At 39.7% G+C, this 27919-nt stretch overlaps 4 protein-coding genes and 2 non-coding genes across 6 annotated transcripts; 4 read left to right on the forward strand and 2 right to left on the reverse strand.

The window, feature by feature from the left end:
- Positions 1-1505: 1505 nt before the first annotated feature.
- Positions 1506-3386, reverse strand: Cyt-c1 (Cytochrome c1). The gene is made up of 6 exons (XM_017245107.3): positions 3194-3386; positions 2867-2914; positions 2583-2731; positions 2390-2522; positions 2035-2328; positions 1506-1973 (listed from the first exon to the last, which is right to left on the reverse strand). The coding sequence occupies exons 1-6, from the start codon at positions 3263-3265 to the stop codon at positions 1746-1748; spliced, it is 924 nt and encodes a 307-aa protein (XP_017100596.1). The 5' UTR covers positions 3266-3386; the 3' UTR covers positions 1506-1745.
- A 599-nt stretch (positions 3387-3985) lies between these two features.
- On the forward strand, positions 3986-6528 carry Klp64D (kinesin-like protein 64D). The gene has a single exon (XM_017245101.3). It carries the CDS (start codon positions 4168-4170, stop codon positions 6202-6204), a length of 2037 nt encoding a protein of 678 aa, XP_017100590.2. The 5' UTR covers positions 3986-4167; the 3' UTR covers positions 6205-6528.
- A 142-nt stretch (positions 6529-6670) lies between these two features.
- On the forward strand, positions 6671-6743 carry TRNAV-UAC (transfer RNA valine (anticodon UAC)). The gene has a single exon. It is a non-coding gene; the product is annotated as a tRNA-Val (tRNA).
- Positions 6744-7193: 450 nt separating this feature from the next.
- TRNAV-UAC (transfer RNA valine (anticodon UAC)) lies at positions 7194-7266 on the reverse strand. Its single transcript has one exon. It is a non-coding gene; the product is annotated as a tRNA-Val (tRNA).
- A 1315-nt stretch (positions 7267-8581) lies between these two features.
- Positions 8582-17126, forward strand: LOC122321919 (uncharacterized). Its single transcript, XM_043213023.2, has 3 exons — positions 8582-9242; positions 15630-15685; positions 16798-17126. The coding sequence occupies exon 3, from the start codon at positions 16950-16952 to the stop codon at positions 17124-17126; it is 177 nt and encodes a 58-aa protein (XP_043068958.1). The 5' UTR covers positions 8582-9242; positions 15630-15685; positions 16798-16949.
- A 98-nt stretch (positions 17127-17224) lies between these two features.
- Positions 17225-19733, forward strand: lama (lamina ancestor). Its single transcript, XM_017245044.3, has 3 exons — positions 17225-17484; positions 17548-17664; positions 17724-19733. The coding sequence occupies exons 1-3, from the start codon at positions 17225-17227 to the stop codon at positions 19324-19326; spliced, it is 1980 nt and encodes a 659-aa protein (XP_017100533.2). The 3' UTR covers positions 19327-19733.
- Positions 19734-27919: the final 8186 nt, after the last annotated feature.

Here is a 27919-nt window from a genome sequence, read left to right on the forward strand (position 1 = left end):
GCATTCTTGTTTTTAGTATCAACCGCCTTCGGTTCAGATCCTGTAACAACAGTGTTTCATCCGGGACCCAAAATGAGTGACTGTATGGACCGAATGAATGGAAAAAATAAACCTTCTGCAGAGTGTTTCCTCTACTGTTATTTTGAGCTTACCGACTTTATGACGCCTGACAGGATCAACATGGAGAAGGTCAAAAATGTTTTTCCGGATTTAAATGAAGCGGAAATAATGTCAAAGTGCGCTACTATAAAGGTCAACAAAGATAAGAAGTGTCACTGGGCTAGCGACGTATATGATTGTCTTCGATTAAGGTCGAAATTTGGCCCAAAAGATGATGTTCTTGGTACCCAACTTGAGGATTCAATTAAGATATAATATAAAAGGCGAGAAGGCAGCTTTCCCCCTATTATTTTAAAGCCCTCATTTAGAGGATAATGGGTTGCCCTTCCATGAATTTTGAAAAAAATAAAAACCATTTGTTTATAGATTTAAAATGGTATAGATTTAAAATCCATACCGAATCCATTTTATTCCATATCGAGGCTTTAAATCGCACATCATTGATCGGGTAACTATTTACCAGAAGAATCTGAGAAGTGAAATGAAAAGGTTCTGTGTTTTGGGCTTCTTAGTTCTACTATCGACTATAGTCGATGGAAGGAAAGGAAAACAATCTGCCATTAAGATTGCTGATCTCGAGGCCTGTATGAAACGAAAAAATGCCGTGAGGGATAACGCCGTGAATGAGTGTAGATTCTACTGCTTGGCGGAGCTCAGCAGATGGATAAAGAACAACAAGCTCAACATGGGCAAGGTTAGAAGATACTATGGCAAGTCACCAAAAGTGGCTGCGGATATACAGAGCAAGTGCGGTTCGATAAAGACCACCGAGGACTGTGACTGGGTATCCCAGGTGTATGAGTGCTCCGAAAAAATACCTGGGGCCAAGCTTCCACTAATGAGTACAATTTATTGGAAGATTGAATAGGGATATCCACGAAAAAGAGTTAAAATAATATAAAAATGTAATTTAAATATTGCTAATAAAGAAAAGTGTTGAATATTCAAAGGTCCTATTTTACCCATTATAATATATGCTTTTTTTGAATTGGGAAGAGCTTCTTTCTAGCAAGACGTTGGTAAAGAAAAGCTTTTTCTGACTCACAGTCAAGTGATTCTGACCTAAATGTTAAAATTCTAAAAGTTATTCTCAAATTAAACCATAAAATCGTATATTGTTAATAATTGAAAAGTAAATAATACCCTACATTTAATCTTGCTTGGTTGAAAGCTTTTCGAATCCCCTCATTAATCGAATTATTTTAATTGTCAATTATTTATTTTTTAAATACATAATTTGAATTATCGATGCTATACACAATCAATGTAACATTATCCATGATTCATTTTGCTAGGCTCTTGTTTTCTTTTTTCGTCAACTTGGATCCCCCGATCGTAAATCAGCCAATGGGCTCATATAATCGGTTTCTTCATATCCCAGGGCATTATATTGTTTTAGCTACTTTAATTAAGATCTTAGTGTTAGCTCTCGCAAATGGCATAGTTTGTAATTGTTTTTTTGCTGTTTTTTTTTTGTTGTTGGAGAGAGAACATTGACTTGGTGGCTGCGAATGCTGGTTTTTTGTGTGTATTTGGTTTTGCTTAAAATTGATTTATCTTTATTAGTCGGTAAAGCCGCGATAACACTGCAATTCTTCACACCATCAAAATCAAATTCAAACACTCTACTTCTCCTTGGGCACGAATACGATCTTTCGCGACTTGAGCGCAGACCACTTGTGTCGCTTAATGTAATACGAGATGACGGTCAGGAAGCCGAGGATGCCAATAACCTTGATCAGCAGCTGCTTGCGATCGTCGTGCTCCGGCTCGGAGGTCCACTTCAAGAAAGTGGCCACATCCTTGGCCAGCTGGCTCTGCGTCGGCGGAGTTCCATCCTCGTACTCAATGACCTGAAAGTAAGAAACACCAGGGTTACTCTTTATAATACTTATATACTTAGTAACAACTTACCTCATTGTACAACACCTGGGCCATGGAAATGGCACCGCCAGGGAAGTACGGGTTGAAGTACTGTCCCTCGCGTAGCACCACACCGGCGGGGGCATCATGATAGCCCGTAAGCAGCGAGAAGATATAGTCCTCGCCACCCTTGCGCGCCGACACAATGTAGCTCAGATCCGGCGGATAGGCGCCGTTGTTGGCAGCACGGGCCGCCTCCTCGTTGGGATAAGGCGACGGGAAGTAGTCCGACAACTTGCCGGGACGGTCGTAGTAGTTACCGGAATCGTCAGGGCCGTCCTTGACCTGTCCATGGATGATATATGGTTATAAAATAAACATAGTACTAATATCCTTTTAGACTAACCGTGATCTGCTCGGCTTCAGCCTTGGCTTCGGCTTCGGTGTGGCTGACACCAACCAGATTGCGGTAGGCAATGTATTGCATCGAGTGGCAGGCGGAGCACACCTGCTTGTAGACCTCGTAGCCACGACGGATACTGAAATTTTAGCATTATACAAATTCATTGAAACTTTGTAATCCCGGCGAGAAAGATTACCCCTGGTGGTCCAGCGAGGAGAAGAGGCCCTTGTGGCTCCAGGGCTGGGCGGGGGCGTGCACCTCACTGCCGGATGCCTGGACCGATTGCTCCAGGGCAAAGAGAAGGGCTCCAACACCGCCGGTGATCGCTCCCATAGCTCCGATCAGCTGTTCGCCACGGACACACACACGCACACACAGTCACCAAGTCACCGAGAAGCAAACGCGTTTTGAGGTTAGATCCGTTCGGCTATTATGAAATGCCAATTGGGAATCTCACGGAATCGTGACTCGTAAACTTACCTTCTTGTTGCCATTTACCCAACTGCCGGCGGAGGAGAGGTTCTTGGCCTGCAAATATACAAAAATTTTATTAGATTTCTGTCTGGCCAAAACCTAGAGACCGAATTTTTGCACGGAGTTACATAATTGGGGTGTTCGGGTCATATCAGTGCAGTTGGGATCCAATTAGATTTTTGATTACAGATTGTGACCACTTTGAGGTCATTTAAGCCTTATGACCATGGTTTTGTGGCCATTAATATCCATTTAAATGCTGTTTTTATCCATTTGACATGGCCTTTGTGGGCTCGGGGAGCCGTGGAAGATTTTCTCTCCGGATTTTTTTACCTGCTGGAGGTTGAGGGCTGGCGCGGATTTCAGCAGCCGCAAGCCGTGGAATCTTCGCAGTGTCGCTGCCATTGGGGCCGGAGTTGTAATTTAAGCGTCGTCTGGTCGTGTAAGGAAAACGAAAGGAAAACTCTGCGGACAGCGCCAATCGAATCTTACTGGCACTTCTTCCTCTTCTTAACTCTCTCTCTCACCGCGGTGGTGGCAGATGTTTACTCGCCCGCCTTGCGTTGGTGGTTCAAAAATACTACATCGCTTAATAAATGGTATTTTTTATTTCATTTTTAATTTTAAAATATATTCATAGTTTAAGTTAACAGTCCGTTGTTTGGTTTTAATATAAATATTTTTTTTTTTAATTTTATTTTGTTTTTGGTTTCTAAATATACGTTTTCTTATAGTTTTTGTATGTATATATTATAATAATTTATTTTTAGTTTTTTATTCCATTCATAAATACATTTTTTAATGGCCTCCAAACATTCATTGAGGAATTATTCAATTGGAACCACCTGTTGAATACAAGAATCTCCAATAAATAAATCGTAGTGAGTTTTTAAGGGCAGATAACCAGAGAACTTGTTTAAATACTTTTATTTGAAAACATTTCAAGAAAAATTAATTAATCAAGAAAGAAAAATATTCCGAACTCAATATAATTAAATTTTATAAAAACTAAACTTAAAGATTTAAAAGAAAGATGCCTTCTATTAAAAAGATACTTTTTTAACAGATACTTATTTCTCTTCTTGCCGCTCATCTGGTCACACTGCGCTCTCGCTCGTTTGCCGCGCACCCACTCATCGCCAACAGCTGATTATTCACTCGCGAAAAATACCTAGCAACGGTGCATAAACAAATGCGAAGAAAATCTCCAGCAATCGATTTTTACTAATTGCGGCCAGCGCCAATAGCGGTTTATTGTTTTCCCTGAAAAAGGAATTTTCCGGAGAATAAATTAATAACCGGAAAAGATGCCGCAAGAGGACGTTAATGCCGCTCCAGCAGCCGCCCAGCTCGATGACGAAATCGAAAATGTACGTGTGGTGGTGCGATGTCGGCCGATGGACAAAAACGAGCTGTCCGCAGGAGCCCTGGGCGCCCTTTCCGTGGACAAAATCAACCGAGCCATCACGGTGATGAAGCCCAACGCCACGGCCAATGAGCCCCCCAAGACATACTACTTTGACAACGTCTTCGATGGCGGTTCGAATCAATTGGATCTGTATGTGGACACGGCTCGTCCGATTGTGGACAAGGTCCTGGAGGGGTACAACGGCACAATCCTTGCCTACGGACAGACTGGCACTGGAAAAACGTACACCATGTCGGGGAATCCCGACTCGCCACAAACAAAGGGCATAATCCCGAATGCCTTTGCTCACATATTTGGGCACATCGCGAAGGCCAAGGAGAATCAGAAGTTTCTGGTGCGAGTGAGCTACATGGAGATCTACAACGAGGAGGTGCGCGATCTACTGGGCAAGGACGTGGGCAAGAGTCTGGAGGTCAAGGAGCGACCGGACATTGGTGTCTTTGTCAAGGATCTCAGCGGTTATGTGGTGCACAACGCCGATGATTTGGAGAACATAATGCGATTGGGAAACAAAAACCGGGCCGTGGGTGCCACCAAAATGAATCAGGAGAGCTCCCGGTCGCATGCCATATTCTCGATCACCGTTGAACGGAGCGAGCTGGGTGAGGGCGGTGCCCAGCATGTTCGAATGGGAAAGCTGCAGCTGGTGGATCTCGCGGGATCGGAGAGGCAGTCAAAGACCCAAGCGAGCGGACAGCGCCTTAAGGAGGCCACTAAGATCAATCTTTCGCTTTCGGTGCTGGGAAATGTTATCAGTGCTCTGGTAGATGGCAAGAGTACCCACATCCCATACAGGAACTCCAAGCTGACCCGACTGCTGCAGGACTCTTTGGGCGGAAACTCGAAAACAGTCATGTGTGCCACCATCAGTCCTGCGGATAGTAACTACATGGAGACCATATCCACTCTGCGGTACGCAAGTCGTGCCAAGAACATCCAGAATAGGATGCACATTAACGAGGAGCCCAAGGATGCTCTGCTGCGACATTTCCAGGAGGAGATTGCTCGTCTACGCAAGCAACTGGAAGAGGGCAACAGCTTGGAAGAGGAGCCACAAAGCTCGGAGGAAGAGGAGGACACTGCCGACGATGAACTGGAGGCTCCGCTGGAAATCGAGCTGGAGTCCTCCACTGTACAAGTTGTGGAGAAGAAACCGAAGAAGAAGCGGGAGAAAACCGACGAGGAGAAGGAGGAGCTGGCCCAGAGGAAAAACGAACATCAACGCGAAATCGAGCATGCCAAGACCGAGCAGGAGCAGCTGCGAAACAAGCTGGTTTCGCTGGAGGGAAAAATCCTTGTGGGTGGCGAGAATCTTCTGGAAAAGGCACAAACCCAGGAAAAGTTGCTGGAGCAGTCCATTGCCGAGCTGGAGGAGCGAGAAAAATCTGAGGAGGCCCTCAAGCAAACGCTGCAACAAAAGGCCACCGAGAGGATTGACATCGAGGAGCGCTACTCCAGCCTCCAAGATGCCAGCACCGGGATAACCAAGAAGATCCACCGAGTGATGCAGATGCTCATGGGTGTGAAATCGGAGCTGGCCGACCAGCAGCAGGAGCACCAGCGCGAGAAGGAGGGCATCTACGAGAACATCCGAAGCCTCTCCAGGGAGCTGGCTCTGTGCGAACTAGTCCTGAACTCCTACGTGCCCAAGGAGTACCAGTCAATGATCAATCAGTATACCCACTGGAACGAGGATATCGGCGAGTGGCAGCTCAAGTGTGTGGCCTACACTGGGAATAATATGCGGAAGCATATTTCCGCCCACAAGACGAGCGGAAAGGAGCCCGACTTTGTGGACTTATCGCACGTATATCTCAGCTACAACACCGACGGGGTATCGAATCCCTTGAGGACCAAGTCCGCCCGACCCAGAACCTCGGGAGTACCCCGACCGACAACCGCCCGGCGCTACTGAATCGACTGCCGTCCGTTGGGACTGCGTTTCCAGTTTTGGTTTCTTCTGCTGCTAATTCCGCTCTTCTACGGCCTCAAGTTCTTTTGTAAATTTCAGTTTTATAGACTTAATTTTTGTTGATTTATTGTTTAGGTTGTAACTTAAGGTTGAACGAACGGTGCAATACTTCAACTGTGTTTTTATTTTTAGTTTATCTTTAATTTTTAAAACATATATTTAAGCAAAAAAACAGGATTTTACTCGAATATGCACAAAAATGCATTAGTTAAGTATTGATGTGCTTTTGGCTTTTAAATAAAAATCAAAATATGATACTCACCATAATCATGATACTTTTTTTGTTTAATTGAGTATCGAAATATTAAATATTTTAGTTTAAAAATTTAATTAATTTTGGCTCTAAAAAGCAGGCAAGCATTTAGCCTTGGCTGGGGAAAACTGAAATTTGGCTGCGGTCGAAACAGCTGGTTCCATAGTGTAGCGGTTATCACGTCTGCTTTACACGCAGAAGGTCTCCGGTTCGATCCCGGATGGAACCAGGTGGTTTCTTCTTTTTTCTATTTAACTATTTTAATTATATTTTTATTTTATAATAATTATATTTTTCAAGTTTATTTTTGTAGTTTTTAGATAAAAATGTAGTTACAGCTTTTAGTTTGTCTAAACTAAAAATTGGGGTCTTTACAATCTTATTTATACAATCAAAGAATTCCGAGGCCTTTTAATAAATAATAATTAAATAAATTTCATTAAAAATACTCTTTTTATTTCCATTTATTTTATTTTTTTGAATCATACTTTAAAATAAAACAAAGTATTATTCCACTTGAGGGATAGCTAATCTTCAAAAAACATTTTATGCAGTGAGAAATAGTTAAAAAAAAAAAACCATTCATAATGAAGAATATTTATTAAATAAAATAATAAAAATATTTTAAATGAATACTAAAATATTAAAAAAGGAAAAACAAAAAAGTTACTTATCAACCTGGTTCCATCCGGGATCGAACCGGAGACCTTCTGCGTGTAAAGCAGACGTGATAACCGCTACACTATGGAACCAGATGAACGAAGCGTGGCAAAGTTCCAATACAAAACAACGTACTTCGATGGGTAAGCCTTTTCTATATAGTGCCTGGAATCTGGGTTGCTTGAGATTAAAAACTAAAATAAACCCACTAAGCGACACGTTGCTGATTAGCATATTTGTTTAAAAAAAATCCAGGACTTAAGTGATAAATAATAAATTCATAAATAAGAGGTTGTTATGTTTTTGTTGTCATTGTTTCGCTGAATTCCTTCCGCCCAGGTGTTATTTCGGGGCGGATTACTCACACCTGTGTAGGGTAACGGATGCATTCGCTTGGGCAGGTAAGCGTTTTTGATAAGAACTGTACTTTTTCCATTATTTACAAGCAGATTTTGTTTCGGTTCCAAACGTAATACCGTTCTCAAATGTGGCAAATTTTGTTGCCCCACCAAAAGTGACTCCAAATAAAGGTATTTCCTTCATAATCACCGAGTCTCTTATCAGCGCACGTTTTGTTTGCCACCCAAATGTGTGTTTTGGGGCGTTTGACGGGAGATACGCTTTAAAGGGGCGGAGCCCCACTCGAACGTCCGATTTCAAATCGATAGCGGAATCATGGGATCGACGTCACAAATAATAACTGTTCAATTTACATATGAGGTCGGGAATTAATTCGCAAGTGAGAGATCGTCGTTGCCAAGTCTGGGAGATTGAAGGGTAAGGGGCAGAGGTTGGGCTGGTGAGAGCGGGTAGCTCAATCGAAATTACAGATTACTCACTCGCTGGCTGCTCATTGAGTGGAATATATAGGGTCGTACACTCAGTGACAAGGTTGAGATTTTATTATTTGTTAAAATAATATAATTTTTAATTTAAAAAAATGGTTAAAAATTCAAAGAAAATGATGATGTAAAAATAAAAATAGCAGAAACAAAAATATATACATTTTTTTTTAAAATCGAAACATCTCGTATTTGATTTACAACAAATTTATTCTTCCTACTATTTATACTACTAATACTCCAACTACTGCTACTACTTCTACTCCTACACCTCCTAGTTTTACTTCTATTTAGTTTACTTCAGATACTGCTACTACTACTACATTTTCATCGTCCTACTCCTACTCTTAGTCCAAGTCGTATTCCTTTTCAACTACTAAAATTATTTCTTCTTTTATTAATTCTAATAATAAAACTAATATTCCCACTACCTTTACTACCCCTCCCAAATCTACTACTACTACTACTAGATCCCAATTTTGTCGTCCAGTGTTGCTGAGTGGCTGCTCTCGTACATTCGCCCGACAGACAGAGCTCTGCGATCGTAAAACACCTCGCCCGCAGTTGCTCCGGATCAGTCTCTCCGTCGAAACTGAAGAAAAAGCATATAGTACGTTATCGTCCAGTGTTTTGTGTGTTACTTGGTAGTCTTTTTTAATTTCACTTGGATGTGCAATTGCCGACGCTAAAAATATACAATATACAAGAAAAACTAAAAAAGAGTATCGAACGGTAGCTCTGTGTAAATAATAAAAAAAACGCCACGTTCTCGCGTTTAACAAAACACTCGAGAACTATATTACATATATAGTCGACCACGCCGTATAATTAGTTACTTGTCGTCGATATTTCGATCCCGCCGCCTAGCAACAGATCCCCCCAATAGCATTTCAATGATCTGAAGTGGCGCGTCGAATAAAAAACATCGTGAATTTTTGTTGGTGAACCAAAACTGTGATAATAAACCACATCGAAAGGGAGCCTACATCGGGAAATAGTGTATATCCACCGAAATTAGTGCGTTTCCAATGTAGCCCCTCATGGATAATTAACACGAGATCGTTGTGTGACTATATAGCAGTATCGTGTTAAAGCAAAAAATTTCGCTGTGGCGAATTTTACAAATAGCATCCGTAACCCCACAACATCATCTCAACGTCCCTAGCGAATTTCACTCATTTGTCAGCGCGGAATTTACCTGAGTCACGAGCCATTTCAATTTCCCGGTGAGTTGTCCTCGCTCTCGATCCGATGCTGAAACTGTATCTGAATCTGAAACTGTTTCTGATCTAAAACTGGGTGCTAGGTGTTAACTTTTGAAGTCAATATCAATTATTGACCTCGTAACGCAATTGCGAATATTGGGAATGCGACGCAATATCTGTTTACCGACAAAAAATAGGGTCAACATATAGCAATTGTCTTGTTTGTCACTTCAAGGGAGGGATCTGTTGGTCAAAAATGATGAGACGCCATATAGGGGTGACTGTCCCTGGAGTGACGGCTGTTCAACCACCAAAAATAATATTTATTTTTCCTCTTATCCCAAGGGTGGTCAAAATGATCAATGTTAAATTTTAGCGAAATATTATAGCCTATTTTTGCTCACAAATTCTATATACATATAAAGTTTATAGATATCATAAAAAATAAAATCGCTATTCGTTGTTCACATGTGTCATAAATACTAGGAAATGCTTTATATTTATTTTGAAAAATAATTTCAAATTCCATTTGGCCTATTTATATTATAGTATATATTTTCTGTTCGAGCGAACTCTTATCTAAGTTCATGGGGGAAATCCACTTCGTTTCTGGTATATTTAGCGCATGTCGGGTCTTCAGGCCCTCTGATTGTGAAGTTTTGCGAATGCCACTGCTATCAGTTATCGGCTAGACCTTAGTCCGAGTTGACTCACTGATTAAATAACAACTTCCCGTGGCACAAATATATATAGTATATTATATATCTGTGTCTGAATCTTTTCATGCGGAACCACAGGTGATCACATGAGTGAGTTGTTGTACGAATCGGTGACATGGGTGAAGACCTGGCAAACAGGGGAAGTTTGTCAAATAAACATGTCATATAAGAAGTAAGACATAGGGCATCCAAAAATATCTCGTACTTGATGTATTTACGTAGATCAACTGCCCGTTTTAGTGGCTTTTCCTCTGAAAGATCCCTTATCTCTCAAAAGATAACACTTTTCGCACAAGATGCTGGAAACAAATTTAAATTTGTGGCAGTTTAGTTCGAGATATACCCCGAAGCAGTACGGCTAGTGAACGAAACAAAGTTTTGAAAAAAAGTTCATTGAAAAAGTTCATCGCAAAATTAAACCTTGCAGACCATGTACTCTTATAAGTTTTAATTCGTTTCAACAAAAGTAAGAGTTCAAACTCAAAAGCCAATGGCCTAGAATATAAAACTCCAGTATAAAAAAAAAACGCAAGACAAAAACTTCTCAAATTACCTTAAAAAAGTGATCACAGTGGAGTTTATTCTGCCTAGCAACAAGTTTTGGTCTCTTTTCTTCTGCGCATGCGCGGCTTATTTCAATGAATGTTCTCGGCAGTCTCCTCGTCTTCAGAAAACAAATAAAAGGCAATAAAAACTATTAAGGCAACCAGAGGGGCAGGTCTCTTTCCGAGAAGCTGCCAGGCGGCGTCTCCCCTTCCCATGTTCTCCAACTCCATCTCTCACATTCTCATATTCTCACAGTCCCAGACAAATGAGGTCAAAATCCTTGAGGTTCTTGTCCTTCCTGGCTGGTGATACAGTCGAGATTCCCTAACTGGAATTTTAAAAACTTTGATTTCATTAAAAGGTTTGGATAAGGAATATTTTGAGTTTAAAAAGTAGAAACTATGAAGATCTAAGGAGAATAATATTTATTATTAAAAGTTTCTTTTATTTGCTAATAATTTTTCATACAAGTTCAACTGTACCTTTTAGAGTTCAATGTGGAATGTTCTCCCTCCAGACTCAGTATGTCTGAAAAAAAAAGAAAAAAAAGAAAAGAAAAAAAATTAGGGCTTATAGTGGTTCTTTGTTAGGATTTAATTTAGGATTCTAAAACCCTGTGCATTAAATACTATCTGTATCTATTTTATCGTCAACTGATCATTAGAAAGCTTTGATATTGACCGACAATTGAAAATATATACAATAAGAGAGAGATTAATCAAGGTTATCCCCGCCATTCGATTTACCCTGTAGTTATGTAAAAGTCTGTATGCTTCATGTCGCCATTTCAATTCATTTCAATTGAGACCGAAGCCCCATTAAAAATTTGATTGACCCCAAAAAGAATACAACCGACGACGCTCATCAATGTGATGGGGAAAAGAAAGTGAAATGCCCCACTATGAAAACGAGAAGAAAAGCATTTTCATGGGAAAACCATTTGTTAAGATTTCCCTGAGAATGGCGCATTGTTAGAGCAGTTCAATTGAAATGTCAATTTCAATTGAAAAACTGTAACTAGGCGGAAACTAGATTGCACCGTCGACTGCCAATTTGCATGGACAAGTGCATAATGCGCAAATAAATCAGTCATAAGAGCCATAAATAAGAAACCTTGCTGAGCTGTGGGCCAAGACCTCACGTTTGCGACCCTCGACAGTACTTCTTTGAAGGCGATAATGCCACAACTGGCTTTCTGCATAACACCTGCCAAACCCAAGTCACTTTCGAAGCCAACTAATCAGTCATGGCGGCCAAGTTCAATAAAACTTTTTCGATCGAAAAAAATAGAATTGAATCACTTGGGTTTTCCCAATTCTGAAATACCCAATACTAATATATAGACTTTTATTAAATATGTCATCACTCAAGAGGAATTTAAGATGATTCCCAAATATTTAGGTCAATAAACTATCGAAATATTTTAATAATGTTCAAAAGACTTAAAATAAATAAAACATAAAGGTTATTAAAATATTGAGATCACTTCTTTCTTCCCACCTTTCACCTTCAGATACAACATATACCCGTGATCTTTTCGGGATAGCGGGTATGAAAATTTTGCGCGATTTTTCCGCTTTCTTCGTTTTTGGCTAGAAAAACCCGAACATGTCGAAAACCGAAAGACGAAAGTCGAAAAGATATTCGCCAGCAGTTTCGGTGGCAACGTCAAGGCATTCGGACGATACGATCGGGCTGCGAGATTGACGTAAAGGAGATTCCTCCGCAGTATCTTCAAGATACTTATACAGTGCGGTTATTTCCGGTTATCACCATTTTTGAATACAATATAAGTCGCGGGTTCGACCAAATTCCAGATAATTGCAGTTAATTAAAAAACAAAATAGATTATTTTTTTGGTAAGGCACTAATAAAAAAACAACGGGTGAACGAACTTAAAAAGAGTTAATCGGTAACTGTTGCATCAGCACTGAGGAACTGAGGATTAGTGAAAGCTCTCAATAATTACAATATTATTCTTTTGGTTATTTTTGGCCATCGAAATGGTAAACAAAAATGTCAAACTCGAAAAAGTATGAAACTTATAATCAGAAAAACAAAGCCAAGTCCGACATGTTTATAAAATCTTATATAAAATCAAGAAACCCCAAAAGGGTTCACAGGGAATTATATCATTTCGTTATATCACTGGGACGATGTAACTTCCCTGAGAACCAAAACGAAAAGAAAATATTCGAATTTTGAAATACAAAACAATTGTACATAATGTTAAAATTCTGTTTCGATTTTATTCTCTAGGGACTTAGCATATAGTGATTGAGAATTTCCCGCGACAGTCGGTAGATAATGAAAATGATAATGCATTTATTGGAATAATACAATAAATACGATTAAGTCTACCGATCACAGAATATGATCAGCTGACAGCGTCGTAAAGATCTGGGGAATCACTCGAATGGGGCGTGTTGGCTGATGGGGCCAATCAGATCAGCTGAGATGGGTTCATTGGGTATCTAATGGAATAATACGCTTGTGGATCAAATACCTAATAACTTGCCTGTCACGTTCCCCCAACTGAAATAAATTCTCCGCCATAGTATTGAATAACCTGTCCCGTCCACGTGCGGATCTTAGAAATCCAGTCTGTCTCTTTGAATTCCCGACGTCTCCGGCGTCTGTTGTGTCTGTCTATCAAAAGTCTAAACACTGGACTTGGGATCCAATCTCGAAAAGTGCAATCCCCACAAAAGATACAGTATCTGCACTGCACTAAAAATCTTGCAAGCTATTTCTTATAAAAGAAACTCTGTTTAAAAAGCCATTCCTCCTTAATATGATCCCCTTTTTTTCGCGAGTGTTTACCTTCCGCAGTGCGGCGCTGTCTGGCAATTTCATTACAAAACCGTCTTATTGCTAGCCCGATTTCCAACTTTGTTGCCCTGGCATCAGTTTACATGGCACTCACTCCCCGTTTTGGCTCGGACATGGGCATGGGCCTTATCAGCTCGAATGCGACGCGTGGCAGCGGCCAAGTTAGCAGTTTTTGGCCAATTGTGAACGCCCGGTCGACATTAATATGCAGATTTGACAATTTGTGGGCATTCATTCAGCAATTCCCACATTCACGGGAGTGAATAAACTTTATTGGTAATTCACTCCAGGGAAATATATTTATTTCCTGGATCCCTCACGTGGCACGTGAAGAAGACTCCGAGCGTCGAGCCCCCACATTTTCATCAAATGCCACATGTGGCGCTACGAATTCTAGGAAAGATTATAGATGTATTTGCGAACCTCGAGACAGAAAAGAATGCTTTCCGAGTATGTGGGTGAGGTTGCTTAAGATTATACTTTTTTTAAAAAATATGGCTAGCCATAAACTAAAAATCTATGGGGAAAAGATACCATTCATAAACTCTATTAGCACCAATCAGAAAATCAAGATTCAATTATCGAAAATTCTTTGAAATATTTTGAGGAATAAGTTCATAAATTTTCCATTTTTTTGTGGCTAGTGAAAAATACTTAGATTGGAAAAGATTGGAAAATTTTTTAAAAAATTTCGCACAGTCTATATACTATATATAACCTGGATGTATCTTATCTCCCCCTTGTTAATAGAATTCTGCTGATTGAACTTATGTTCTTAATATGCCAAAAGCCAGACATGCATATCTGAATATTCCAGTAATAAATATACTAGTGATATCTTATCAATATTTTCCACTTGACGACAACAAGAGTTAAGCCCGATTTGGGTCTGGACTGTGTAAATTATTTACCCTGACTAACCTGACTTAAGTGATTGATCAACTGGAAAACGGTTGTAAATACATATGATAATTTTGTCAGGGCTAGTCAAACATTGTCACTATCTAGATCAGTGGATCGCAAAATCATATAGATACATTTGTATCTAAAAAATAAAAAACAAAACAACTGTGTTTGTACAGTGATAATAACACTAAGTGAGCTAAGTAAGTTAAGTGGCCTAAATGGACGAGAAAGACGTCAGTGGCGACTCTCAACTTTTCCTTAACTTTTATGCTCCTGGTGCTATTTTAGATATAAGGTTTGTTTTTAGCTTTCCAGCTAATTCTTGACGTCAGTTGGGGCGTCATTTATCCGTCAGATCATAAAGTTACACATATACCTGAATATTGACAGCTTCTGGCCTTCACGGAGGGCAAATGACTTGGACTGTCTTATGAATTACCCATAATATGTTTAAATTATAAACTTGTGTTCTGCAATCGATTGATGTGTTGACTGAGCTGACTCTTTTCACCTTAAGTCTGTTTATTTTTCAAGCGAACTGAAATGAGTGAAATGAAATGAACTGGCTTCTGTTCTTATTTGCAATTTAATTGTTTATCTTTATTGCCTTGAACACCTTAACTATAGAAGCGCACCCTATGATTACTCAGAGATCTCCAGAATCATTAAGAATTTTAAAGCTTTCTTAACCGGTAATTTAGCGATTTACTTAAGGCTTTAGGAGTTAAAAATAATTCTCGAACCAGACTGTTACATTTACATGATAAAAATAATTTGGTGCCAGGTAATTAAAATTGTTTAAATAAAATGGTTGCCAGGTTATTAAACTGGACATTACAGGTGGTGACCCAACTAGGGAAAATTTTACGACTAAAATTCTGGGTAAATCGTGTCATAAGCTATAATTAAATATTATTAGTGTTAAATCACGAAGTCTATTCAAAAGTGAAATCATTAAGATGATTAGGTGGTATTCAAGTATAGCTGATAATTGGGATGATAATTTGATTCTCGATCTTGAAATAAACCGCCTGGAATAATTTGAAGCCTCGCTGGAGACCACCAGACACTTAGCACTATCAGATATCGGATCAAGTGACTGCCACGATCAACATTTTATGACAAATAATCCAAACAATTGCCCAGCGCGTGCGACTGCTTAGCTTTGTCCAATTATATGACAAAAGTAAACAGAAAGTCTCTGTCCAGACTCCTTTATGTGAATGCCGGCATAAAATGAGACATCCCGCCCGAGACTTGCGATCAATTGAAAAAATAAACAAAGAAATGGATTAATAAAACGTTGACCGAATGGCTGGGAATATTTTTTTGCAAAGATTCTGATTTTCAACAAATTAAACACTAACCATAAACTAAACAAATATTTTTCTTCTGTTTATTGCAGTTCTTCAAATGGGTTGACTTGTGACATTGCAGCTTCCTGGACCCGGGAATCAAAAGGTAAAAGTCCATTACAAATATGTTTACAAAATCGATGATGGGATTGTAAAAACCAATGAATATCTACCCAAAAATCAAAATCATTTAGAAATCGTAAATAATTCCCCTCCATACACACATCCGTTGTATGGAAACCGAAATTAGGAAAATACGCATCAATATAAATGGTTAATAGTATTAACCTGCTGACTGATTGATGTTGGGACTATACGGATTTGTTCAGAAATCGAAAATTTTGCAAATTGAAACAAAATTATTCAATACTTTTAATGCGATTTGGAATTTTACCCCCACGTGCCCAATGTACACAAATAATTTTGTTTACGACTAGTACAGGTTTTAATATAGAATCCGAAAGGAATTTTCTAATTACATTTGGAAATGGCGCAAGGGCCTGGCATTGGCTTTGAAATAGTTTCAGATGGAGTAATCAACTAGTAATATTGTTTATTAATTTATTGGAGGACAGACCACAAGAAGGGTTAGTCGGACTAAAACGAAGATTCCATTGTTTCCATTACGATCGGGCTTTTATGATATAGATCTGTTTTTTTTTGGGGAGATCTGCGAACAGAGCAGATGTTCTGCTTATCTTTTTTAGCACACTCTTACCATTTCCCCGGCTGGCTACCTGGCCATAAAGCAATTCCAGGCCCCAAGTACCATTCGGACCATAAAATTAATTTATTAGTTTTACAAATGCTTAAGTTTTGTTTACCTCCAGGTCTCACGAGTAGGAATTTGCCAAAAAGGAATTTCTTTTTCCAAAAGTAGCGAAAGTGTGAAATAAACAAAAATGCGGGATGATGTGGTATCCGCTGGGAAAGTGGATCGGTAAATGGTTCAAGGGTACTACGGGCCTATACTCATATGGGATATATACTGGGAGGATCTGTAGTAATAGAGTATTTTTCCCACAGAAGCAGCAATCATTGAACAGGTTTATTATTGTTATTTATTGAATGGGAATTGGGCGTTGAGTAAATATTTATCTGCTCATAAATGGGCGGTGTTTTGGTTTTAAATAAATATTCCATCAAGACGTCATATCTCCTGATATATGATCATATTTTGTGTGTGTTTCTAATGGCCCAATATTTCTTTGTTTTTAGGGATAAATCTTGAACCTTAAAAGACATAGCCAAGCAATATCAACATCAGCAGCAGCAGCAGAAACCACCACACCACACTGCAATAGTTCAATTTTTGAAACAGAACCACTTGGGCACCGTTGGATCCTCTGCTCGAAAGCAGCACACCACCCATGAACCACTCGGCCAAAGCGCTCAACAGCGTGGCCACCAAGATTAGCACCTCCTGCTCCTGCACCTGCACCTGCACCACCCAACCACTGACCCACCTGCATCACACTGGCCATCTGATTGCCCACCGCCTTGGTCACTCCTACGCAGCCCGTGCCGATCACAATTATCTGGGATAAAATTCGATCACCTTTGGAAACTAAAAGTCTGATCCTTGGATCGCTGTTGGACACATCCTTCATATCCTTTCTGCAGAAGCATCAAAACGGCCGGCACAATGTTGAAAGTCGTTGGTGCATCGTGGCAAAAAACGCGGATAGGGACCTACATCCTTATCGGAGCTGGTCTGCTGGTTATAGGAGCCTTCTTCATCGGCTATATGGAGCGCCCAGAGTTCGATGGCACTTATTGTGCCACCGCTCTTTGGACGAGGAGATCTGGCTTCCAAATCGAGTACTGGAAGCAGCAGAATGATCTGGTTAACATTCCCACAGGTGTGGCGAGGATTTGCTACAAGGATTCCGTCTATGAGAATGGGTAAGTGATGAGGGACTAGGATTCAAAAGGATACATTTTCTAATATTTCTGAAACCTCTTCAGATGGGCACAAATTGAGGTGGAGACTCAGCGTAACTATGAGGATTGGGTTCAGGCCTATGCTGCTGGTAAACTAGAGGGTTCTTTGACCTGGTACAACATCTACAACCAGTGGTCCAAGTGAGTCTGACAGAGCTCACCAATTAAAGACTGAGCTATAATTAGTATCCATTTTTTAGTACCATTTCCACCTCATGCGAGCGGGACGAGAGCTCTAAGAAGTTCTGCGAGTGGCTGCGAACATTGCTGAAGGGCAACTTTGAGCGTCTGAAGGCAAAGGCTGCGGTCAAGTCCAAGGTCGATCACTATTGGCACCAGTTGAACCTGTTTGTCACCCAACTGGAGGGCCTGGCCGATGGCTACGTTCAAGGAGCCCTTCGGGCACGCTCGGAGCTGGAGGAGGAGATCAAGCTGGAAGACTTTCTGATGATGAACGCCGCGGCGGACATTCAGGACTTGAAGATCTACTACGAGAACTATGTGCTGCCCAATGGAACGGTGGGTGAGGACGCGGGCACGGATCAACCGAAGAACTTCTTCCTGCCCAGCGCCTCCATGCTGACGAGGATCGTGCCCCAGGAGAACTCACCGCAGACGCTGCAGTTGCTGTTTGGACACAGCACCGCCGGGAGCTACTCATCCATGTTGAGGATCCAGAAGCGCTATCAGTTCCACTACCACTTCTCACCAAACCAGAAGAGCAACTCCATTCCAGGAGTGGACATCACCTTCACCAGCTACCCGGGCATACTGGGATCCACCGACGATTTCTACGTGGTCAAGGGCAGGCATGTCCAGGCTATTGTCGGAGGAGTGGGCATCAAGAACGAGAACCTGCAGCTCTGGAAGTCGGTAGACCCCAAGGCTATGGTGCCCCTGGTGGCTCGGGTGATGGCCGCCAATAGGATTTCACAAACGCGGCAGACTTGGGCCAATGCCATGGCCAAGCATCCGGCAACGGGAGCCAAGCAGTGGATCACCGTGGATCTGAAGAAGCTGGGCGTTCAGGATAACCTCTATAATGTCCTGGAGGGCGATGACAAGCACGACGATGCAGCCGTGGTACTGAACGAGAAGGATAGGGCAGCCATTCTGGAGCGCCACAATCAGCTTAAGGACATGGTGTGGATTGCCGAGCAGTTGCCGGGAAGTATGACCCGGAAGGATGTGACCCATAAATTCCTGGTATCCGGCAACTCGTCCTGGCTGGCCAACGGGGTGCCCTACCATCAGAACGTCCTGGAAGAGAGTGGCGTGAGCTACAGCGAGGATCAGCAACTGACGGCGGCGGATGAGAAGGAACTGACGACCCTCGAGGCGGTGGACAAATACCTGAGAAACCACGGCTTCCGCGGCGATCTGCTGGGCGGCGAGGAGTCGATCGCCTATGGCAACATCGACCTGAAACTCTTTTCCTACAATGCCCGCCTCGGGATGAGTGACTACCATGCCTTTGCAGGACCCATATTCCTGCGACTGCAGCATGTCCAGCCGCGTGCTTTGGATGATCAGAACAGCGGGGAAGTCGGCGGAAAGGATGGCAGTGCTCCCTCCTCGATTGGCGACGAAAGGCTAAGTGTGAGCATCGAGGATGCGGCCAGTCTGGCGGAGATGGAGCTCATCACCGAGAGGCGGCCCGTTCGAAATGACATGAGAGCTATCGCCATGGCGCGAATCGGAGCTGGGCCCTTCAAGTGGTCACAAATGGAGGAGGGCGGCGGCCACATGGGCCATCCCGATGAGTGGAATTTTGACCAGGTCTCTCCCAAGTGGGCGTGGTAGGGCCAGTGGATCACCCAAAAACCCTAGAACTCGTATCTTCCAATCGAATTTGCATCTTCACATGAATTCACCCTCCAAACCCACCTCCTTCTGAAACCTCAACTGGAAGTCCATAGTTATAGTAGAATTGTATATTCTTGTGTCCCCTGTCACCCTGTACTTTGTGTGTTCCTAGTTGGTATTCAAATTTTAAATACGTTACGTCCATAGTCACTAGTGTCCACTGTACTTACCATACATACTTATGCGTGCTGCGTGTCCCATTCGCCGGTTTTTGTCTTCCACTAATTTATGCTTTTATTTCTCGTAGGACTTTTTCAAATTAGCAACAAAATTTTAAACATTATTTTAGCAGCAAATTTTTGTACTTTAGTAATTTAATAAAAAAATAAACAAAGAACTATAAATTTAATGGTTTTATTTAAAAGGATATATCAAAAGGGGTATGTAATGAGTTGAAATTAATAAATAATTACAGTTTATAAGAAAGAGGAATACAAATACTAATTATTATCAAAATTAGTAAATAAATTTAAAAAGAGGTTAGTTTATTCTGTCTTTTTTTACGTAGCCAGTTCTAAAACCATTTTAGAATTTGGAACCAGAAACATAGAAAGCTTTTTGAAGCTTTCAGAACAAAAAACTATAGACCACTGTAGGCTGGGAATTTTTGATATAAAACTTATATTATTTCCATAAAATAAATTGATAAAAATATTATAATAAAGGTAACCTATGATGGATCTAATTATAATAATAAAACACTTCAAAATAACATGAAAATTCTTAATTATATGAATTTTTTTTAACTTTTCAATACCTATTTTTATGTTTTAAATTACATTTTTAAGCTTGATTTCATATTAAAATAGAAAATGGCACCATTTTCTATATTTAATTATATATCAACGACAACGGGGCTCCACCCTCTCATAACTCTGATTGGTCACTCTGCTTAGGCTCCTCCTCTTTAGTAATTTTTTTCACCTTAAGTGTGTTCCCATTGGAGCATTTTCTCTTAAGGTTAAATATTAACCCACTTATTCATAAATTATTGATAGGTTAAGGTCAATGACCTGATCTGTAATATAAAAAAAGAACAATTCTTTGTTTGTGGCACATTTCACACTTTAAACTTTATTTCGGACTTCATTTTTTACATTTGGGTCTCAATTACAGAAGGACCGCAATAAAATACAAGGGAAACTTGTCAAAAACAATTCGTGGGGAATCCCCGCACCAATTACCAAACTCAAATAGATCTATTTTGAAATTCAATTTGCTCTTGCAACTCGCATCCCGGGCAGCCAACAAACGAGGCCAATTACTTTAAAATATTTCGTTGGGCAAACTTGGTCGACAACTTTCGAAAAAACAAAAAGAAACCGATAGAAAAAAAAATGTAAGAATAAGGTTTTAGCTTCTTTTGTCTTGGCTTGCAAGAAGAAAAGGGATATTCCAGGATGAAGCTGTGGGTGTGTGGGACAAAGAATAAAACAGAAATCCCTTTTATGCTTTGATTATGGTAATTTTGCGATTTGTTTTCATTGCAGTGAAACATGCAATTTTCCTATATATATTTTCCCCTATATACATAATATATATATTATGTAGTTCCCACTTGAGGAAACTTTGAGCTCTAGCAAGTCGCTGGAATGCAAGTTTTTTGCTTGACAAAGACCAAGCCAAAGAGTCGCAATTTGCATAAGTTCTACCGGCAAGGAAACACTGTAAAAAATATATATATTTTTAATAAATAAAATATCATAAATCAGAGGTTTATTTAGATGTTAAAGGTCAGAGTACGCTTTCCTTAGAACTGATTGAATATGAATATTAAAAATATATTTTGTAGAGTGTACTGTGGGTAGATGGAAGGTATTACGCCAAAGTATTTTGCATACATTCAGGTCTTTTGTTAGAAACCTCCGCCCACTATTGTTTACACCCCCTTTTGGCACTACCTCGCCCCACACCTACCGCCCTTTCTTATCCACTGACTCGCCATAAACCCTTTCCCTTTGTCTATATCACTGTCTATGCTCGTAAGATTTAGCTGAATTATGGCCGCCATTGAGTTCGTTTCGCCCTTGGGCTAATTTATAAACGTAAATTTACTTTGATGCTAATGACGCCGCTGAAGGCAAACACCAACAAACATAACCAGCCGGACAGGGACAAACAAACACTCGCAAACAGATAGTTTTCTGTTGATATATCAATATGCATGCCAAAGGTGGAAATTAGTGCATTTGCTCAAGGGTCAGAGCTCCTCCCGCCGACAGGACCTCCAGGCAGCCAGGACCTCCGCGTCCATTTTAAACCTCAATTCAGGCGGCAGGTGTTGGCATTCTGCCCGACCGTGTGATTTATGGTTTAGCCACGCAATTGCGAGCCTTCAGTGACCAGCATTTTTGAGTTTGCCCGCCCACGCAGTCAACGCGGACAACGCTGCGTATGCGTAACATATGTGCCGCCAATATTTGGTTACAGGTGCTGCTGGGTGTTGATTTAATTTAATTATGTATGCGTGGAATTGGAAAAATGCGAGTGGTTTAGTTGGCACATTTTCCAGTAGGTTATATCCCTAGTATGATATACTTTCACTCTCAAAATCCCATTACATAGAATAGCTATAATTCCGGTCCTTGTTTCGGCTCTAAACTAATTACAAATGCCATTTCCATTAGCCGTGATGCTCAATCACAAAACATAAACATAATCTTATTCAATTTGCAGACTCACCACTGGGGGATACACTCTGACCTGATTTGCTTCCCATCAACATTCAATTTGGCATGACCTGTATAACTCGCATTTGATGAAATTAGTTTTTGGCGATATCTGTGGCCTTTTCGACAGTGACAAACTGTGTAAGGTTGTGTATACATGTGGTACTTGCCTAAATTGCTTGCCCTGCAGCGACATTCTCGAGTGCTTATCACGCACCAGACAACAAAATATACCTGACAACAGGCGAGGTGGTGGTCCCCCAGCACCCATCCGCCAAGGTCCTTTTTGCCTGCTATCATGTGGCCGGTGGCACAAAGGATTCGTTGAGGCAACTTGTTATTTATTTGCTCATTTATTTGTGGCCATTTTTTGTGTACAGAGCTTGGCTTTCTGGCCATGAGTGTGTGGCTGCGTCTCCTCTTTTGTGGCCCAAACATCTTAATAACAAATTTGTAAAGCTTAGCAGCAACATTGAGCCGAGAGGGATGTTGTGTCCTTTAAAATGTTGTGGTCTACCCACCCCGCCTATATCTTTCCATGATAATGCCTTGACTGTTGACTTTAAGGCCTTTAACCCTTCGATCTGGCAAACAATGTCCCGACCACACAGCCACGCCCACTCAACCGAGGTCATCGGGTCATCAAATTGAAATGTGGAACGGTTTTTTGTCCGAAATCCGTATGCGGATTAATATATCCAAGTGGTCCGAGAGGCGGGTCAGAGGTCATCAAAGTGACATTTGCTGCAGCCTCTAATTGCCGGGTATTAATGGATTGTTTTTCAGTTATCCGAATGCGAAAATAGGGATTGATTTTTGGGTGATAGATGTTTTTTTGAATAACCGAATAAAAAAAAATTCAATTAGGAGGGGTTAGAGGTTAAAAGTAGTCCTCTGACACTCTTTGAAATAATAACTTTAATGGCAGCCCAAGCACCTTGAGTCGTAATGCAAACAGAAAGACTTCAATGCCAATAAGCAGCTAGCTGGCAGGAATCTTAGCCGAGTCCTTTCGCTCCACTCAAAGTATTATGAGTTGAAAAACAATAAATATCGTCACATCGGCCTCCCCAGGGATGGCAGGCTGGAAAAGGATTGAAACACTGACGGAGGAGGCATTATAACCCAAGTGGGGAGAAACATGAACTGGAACACGTTCTGCATGACAGTCATGACGTTGACAAAAACAAAGTCATCAACGAAGTTGAAGTTGAGAACTGCAATCAAACTGAAGGGATGGATGGGTTGGAGGAGGGTTTGGTGATCGGGAATCTGTATACGAAGGACAAAGCGACTTATTTAACATTTTTGAAGTGTGTCTGCCATTGTGTGAGTATCCTGGTTTATGATTAAAGTAAAAGCTTGTATATCGAAGCATCACACGACCCCATATTCTCGGGCAACTTGCTCACTTTTGGCAACTTCATCATTGTGATAAATGAGCTTTGCTTGTACCACATTTTTCACAACAAACTCAAAATTTGTTATTTTTGTGCTTCGTTCTTAAACTTTCCATTTGCCGAATTGTTATTAACAACTTTTCTCTACCTTTTTTTTCGCTCTGATATACCATTTTTTTTTTTAGCAAAAAAAGTTCAAAGCTCAAGGATTTATGCCACATCGAAACTAACGAAACAAACTTTGAACATTTTCGCATACGTTTTGGGATCGTCATCCTCGTTCTCGCTCTCGTCCTGGATCCTGGATGGATGCAAATGTTTGACATGCAATAGTTCAAGGGGGGATTCTTTTAGCGCTAACTGTGCGTTTAGGACGAGCTGCATCTTCAGGCAAACGACTTTGGCACTTTTGGCACGTGCCCTTTCCCCACTTAAAACTTACTCGGTTTGATTTTGAATGATTTATTTTTGGTTGGCTTGGCTTCGTGGTTTTAGCCCATTTCTGTCTTTCAGTGACTCAATTTTGAAGCTCTTGATGATTCTGTTTGCAGCTCTCGCCCTGTCTTCTTGCCAAACCATTTGCCAATACACTGCGGCAATGAGTTCGCAGAATAAACTTTCCTCAGATGGTTGGCCCTCTTTCTGGTTATATTTGCAAACATCATTGAGAGTTATGACCAAGGAAGGAAATATTAAAGGATTATGGCCTTAAAAAGCTAAACAATAAATATATATTTTTGGTAGTAGTTCTTGACTTAGGTGCCTGCAGAATATGTTTGCTTAATTAGTTTCCGGAAGAGTAGTCTTCGGGAGAGTGGTTGTCTTAATATTTATTACAAAAAAGAAAATATCAAAAAAATTACATTATTAATCTGTCAATATTTTTAGGACCACTGAGACAGAAACAAAGAAACTGAGAATCACACAGAATCAAACTGCAATTACATACTAGGAAGAAGCGTATCGAGTTAACTTATTCTAAATGACCAGAGAAGGTTTCGAACCTCAAAACATTTTCAAAGCCGTGTGTATTTTGTAGTCGTGTACTTAACCTAATGAGCCAAGTATGGTGACTGATGCAGGACATCTTAATTGTCAATACAAGTATCTAAAAAGGCAAGTAACAAATATTTTCATTTTATAATTCAAAATTTCTTCTAGCCTCCTGGAGGGTATTGTTGTCTTATTATTTATTACAAATAAAAAATATCAAAAAAATTACATTATTAATCCACCAATATTTTTACGACACTAGGAGAGGGGTAGGAAGAAGCCCACGAGGATTCAACTTAATCTAAAAGGCCAGAACAGGTTTCGAACCACCTTTCCAAAGCCGTGTGTTTTTTTGTAGTCGTGTACTTAACCTAATGTGCCAAGTATGGTGACTGATGCAGGACATCTTAATTGTCAATATAAGTTTCTAAAAAGATAAGTAAAAAATGTTTATATATTTTATAATTCAAAATTTCTTCTAGCCACCTAGAAAAAAAATGTCAAAACAATTACATTACATTACTTACATTACAAAAACAAATATTTTTATATATTTTATAATTCAAAATTTCTTCTAGCCTCCTGGAGGGTATTGTTGTCTTATTATTTATTACAAATAAAAAATATCAAAAAAATTACATTATAAATCCACCAATATTTATACTACACTAGGAGGGGATAGGAAGAAGCCAACGAGAATTTAACTTAATCTAAAGACCAGAACAGGTTTCGAACTACCTTTTCAAAGCCGTGTGTATTTCCTAGTCGTGTACTTAACCTAATGTGCCAAGTATGGTGACTGATGCAGGATATCTTAATTGTAAGTATAAGTTTCTTAAAAGGCAAGTAAAAAAATGTTTACATATTTTATAATTCAAAATTTGTTCTAGCCACCTAGAAAAAAAAATGTCAAAAAAATTACATTATTAATCTGCCTATATTTTTAGGCCACAAGTAAAATATTTTTATATATTTTACAATTCAAAATTTCTTCTAGCCTCCTGGAGGGTATTGTTGTCTTATTATTTATTACAAATAAAAAATATCAAAAAAATTACATTATAAATCCACCAATATTTTTACAACACTAGGAGGGGATAGGAAGAAGCCAACGAGAATTTTACTTAATCTAAAGGCCAGAACAGGTTTCGAACTTCCTTTTCAAAGCCGTGTGTATTTTCTAGTCGTGTACTTAACCTAATGTGCCAAGTATGGTGACTGAAGTAGGACATCTTAATTGTCAGTATAAGTTTTTAAAAAGAGAAGTAAAAAAATTTTTGTATATTTTACAACTTAAAATTTCTTCTAGCCTCCTAGAAAAAAAAAATATCAAAAAAATACATTATTAATCTGCCTATATTTTTAGGCCACTAGGATGGGACAAGTAAAATATTTTTATATATTTTATAATTCAAAATTTCTTCTAGCCTGCTGGAGGGTATTGTTGTCTTATTATTTATTACAAATAAAAAATATCAAAAAAATTACATTATAAATCCACCAATATTTATACTACACTAGGAGGGGATTGGAAGAAGCCAACGAGAATTTAACTTAATCTAAAGGCCAGAACAGGTTTCGAACTACCTTTTCAAAGCCGTGTGTATTTTCTAGTCGTGTACTTAACCTAATGTGCCAAGTATGGTGACTGATGCAGGATATCTTAATTGTAAGTATAAGTTTCTTAAAAGGCAAGTAAAAAAATGTTTACATATTTTATAATTCAAAATTTGTTCTAGCCACCTAGAAAAAAAAAATGTCAAAAAAATTACATTATTAATCTGCCTATATTTTTAGGCACCAAGTAAAATGTTTTTATATATTTTACAATTCAAAATTTCTTCTAGCCTCCTGGAGGGTATTGTTGTCTTATTATTTATTACAAATAAAAAATATCAAAAAAATTACATTATAAATCCACCAATATTTATACTACACTAGGAGGGGATTGGAAGAAGCCAACGAGAATTTAACTTAATCTAAAGGCCAGAACAGGATTCGAACCACCTTTTCAAAGCCGTGTGTTTTTTTGTAGTCGTGTACTTAACCTAATGTGCCAAGTATGGTGACTGAAGTAGGACATCTTAATTGTTAATATAAGTTTCTATAAGAGGCAAGTCAAAAAAGAATTCTATTTTATAATTCATAATTCAAAATTTCTTCGAGTGACTTTCCGGAAACTACCCCTGAAAGTATGCAAGACAAAAATGTGTTAAGATTTATTAGCCGGCCGAATGTTGGATCTTTTATCCATCTCGTGTAAAGGCAAATATTTCCACTCCGGCCACTAAATGTAAAATTTCTTAGACCCAACCAGGCGACGGGAAAGGTGAATGCCAGGTGTCAATGTGCCGGGCCGGATACTGCAATGAAAATAGGCCAGAATTTTCTGCTACTTTTCAACTTGCAGGGCTTTTTTTTTATTTTTTGGGAGGATGGAGGCTGAGAGTTATGCGAGCCAACCACAAGGTAATTAAATTCCTTAACCTTAAGCAGCATTATGGGTAGCCATGTCCTTGGAGCCCACTCACACACACACACACTCTCATGAACATAAAATGAATGTGTTTGTGGTGACATCAGTGTGTCTGTGAGCGTGGTTTCACTTGGGCATTTAATTGAATTTTTTTTTTTTTGGAGAGCAGATAAGGATGCGAAGGCTGTCCCACCACCATCTTGACTATGTCCACCCACACCGCACCACTCACATCCGCTCCTCTGGACTCTTACATAGTTTTACCCGCGGCGCGAAATGTCATAAATTATCTAATAAAGTTTTTATTTAACGAGATAGAGGATGGAGGACGAAGGATACTGAGACGAAGGCAGTGCAAACAAGAAGTTTCAGTCTACTCGGTTTTAATTACATTTTTGAATGAAGAATGCGAATGAGGGAAAAATGTTGTCGGACAAGAAAAACAGAAAGACAAAAGCCACTTTACTGTTTTGTGATACTGTTCAATTATTATTTTAGTACTTGCCTCCACACCTGGAGTATCCTTGGTGTTCACAGAAGCATAAATTCTGCTGAGATGACAATTAAGGACATAGCAAGCTAATGCAATGGCTTTTAATTAGAAAATATATTTTAAATCTATAATTAACGCTTTACGGAAACTGTAATATTTTTTAGATTTGTAAAATATCCTTTATGCCAACAAAAGCCACCTCCCATAAGTCCTCCCAAGAGTTGTCATGCAAAGTTACTATAGAACCAATTTTGCAGTCTAACGAGAAGAAAATCCAGTGGAAAAACATTTTCCTTTTCTACCCAAAATGAAATAATGAAATTGTACAAAAGACCTGGCACCAGGCACCGGGCACAAAAAGAAAGCAAGCGAGAAAGTCTACTTACAAGGAAAACAAAGAAAAATGGAAAGCAGTGCCATGTAATCCAATTGCATGAAATGTACACAAGGACACAGGGCGGCATTTAATTTAGGGGCGTGCCACACACACACACACACT

Source organism: Drosophila bipectinata, chromosome 3L (assembly GCF_030179905.1).
Source record: "Drosophila bipectinata strain 14024-0381.07 chromosome 3L, DbipHiC1v2, whole genome shotgun sequence".
Lineage (NCBI taxonomy): Eukaryota > Metazoa > Arthropoda > Insecta > Diptera > Drosophilidae > Drosophila > Drosophila bipectinata.

Coding starts and splice junctions, on each gene's coding strand:
- Cyt-c1 (XM_017245107.3), bottom strand. CDS start 3,265: ATGGCAGCGACACTGCGAAGATTCCACGGCTTGCGGCTGCTGAAATCC. Junction 2,915..3,193: donor CAGCCCTCAACCTCCAGCAG/GTAAAAAAATCC, acceptor GTATATTTGCAG/GCCAAGAACCTCTCCTCCGC. Junction 1,974..2,034: donor CCCAGGTGTTGTACAATGAG/GTAAGTTGTTAC, acceptor TCTTACTTTCAG/GTCATTGAGTACGAGGATGG.
- Klp64D (XM_017245101.3), top strand. CDS start 4,168: ATGCCGCAAGAGGACGTTAATGCCGCTCCAGCAGCCGCCCAGCTCGAT.
- LOC122321919 (XM_043213023.2), top strand. CDS start 16,950: ATGAACCACTCGGCCAAAGCGCTCAACAGCGTGGCCACCAAGATTAGC.
- lama (XM_017245044.3), top strand. CDS start 17,225: ATGTTGAAAGTCGTTGGTGCATCGTGGCAAAAAACGCGGATAGGGACC. Junction 17,485..17,547: donor GATTCCGTCTATGAGAATGG/GTAAGTGATGAG, acceptor AAACCTCTTCAG/ATGGGCACAAATTGAGGTGG. Junction 17,665..17,723: donor ATCTACAACCAGTGGTCCAA/GTGAGTCTGACA, acceptor TCCATTTTTTAG/TACCATTTCCACCTCATGCG.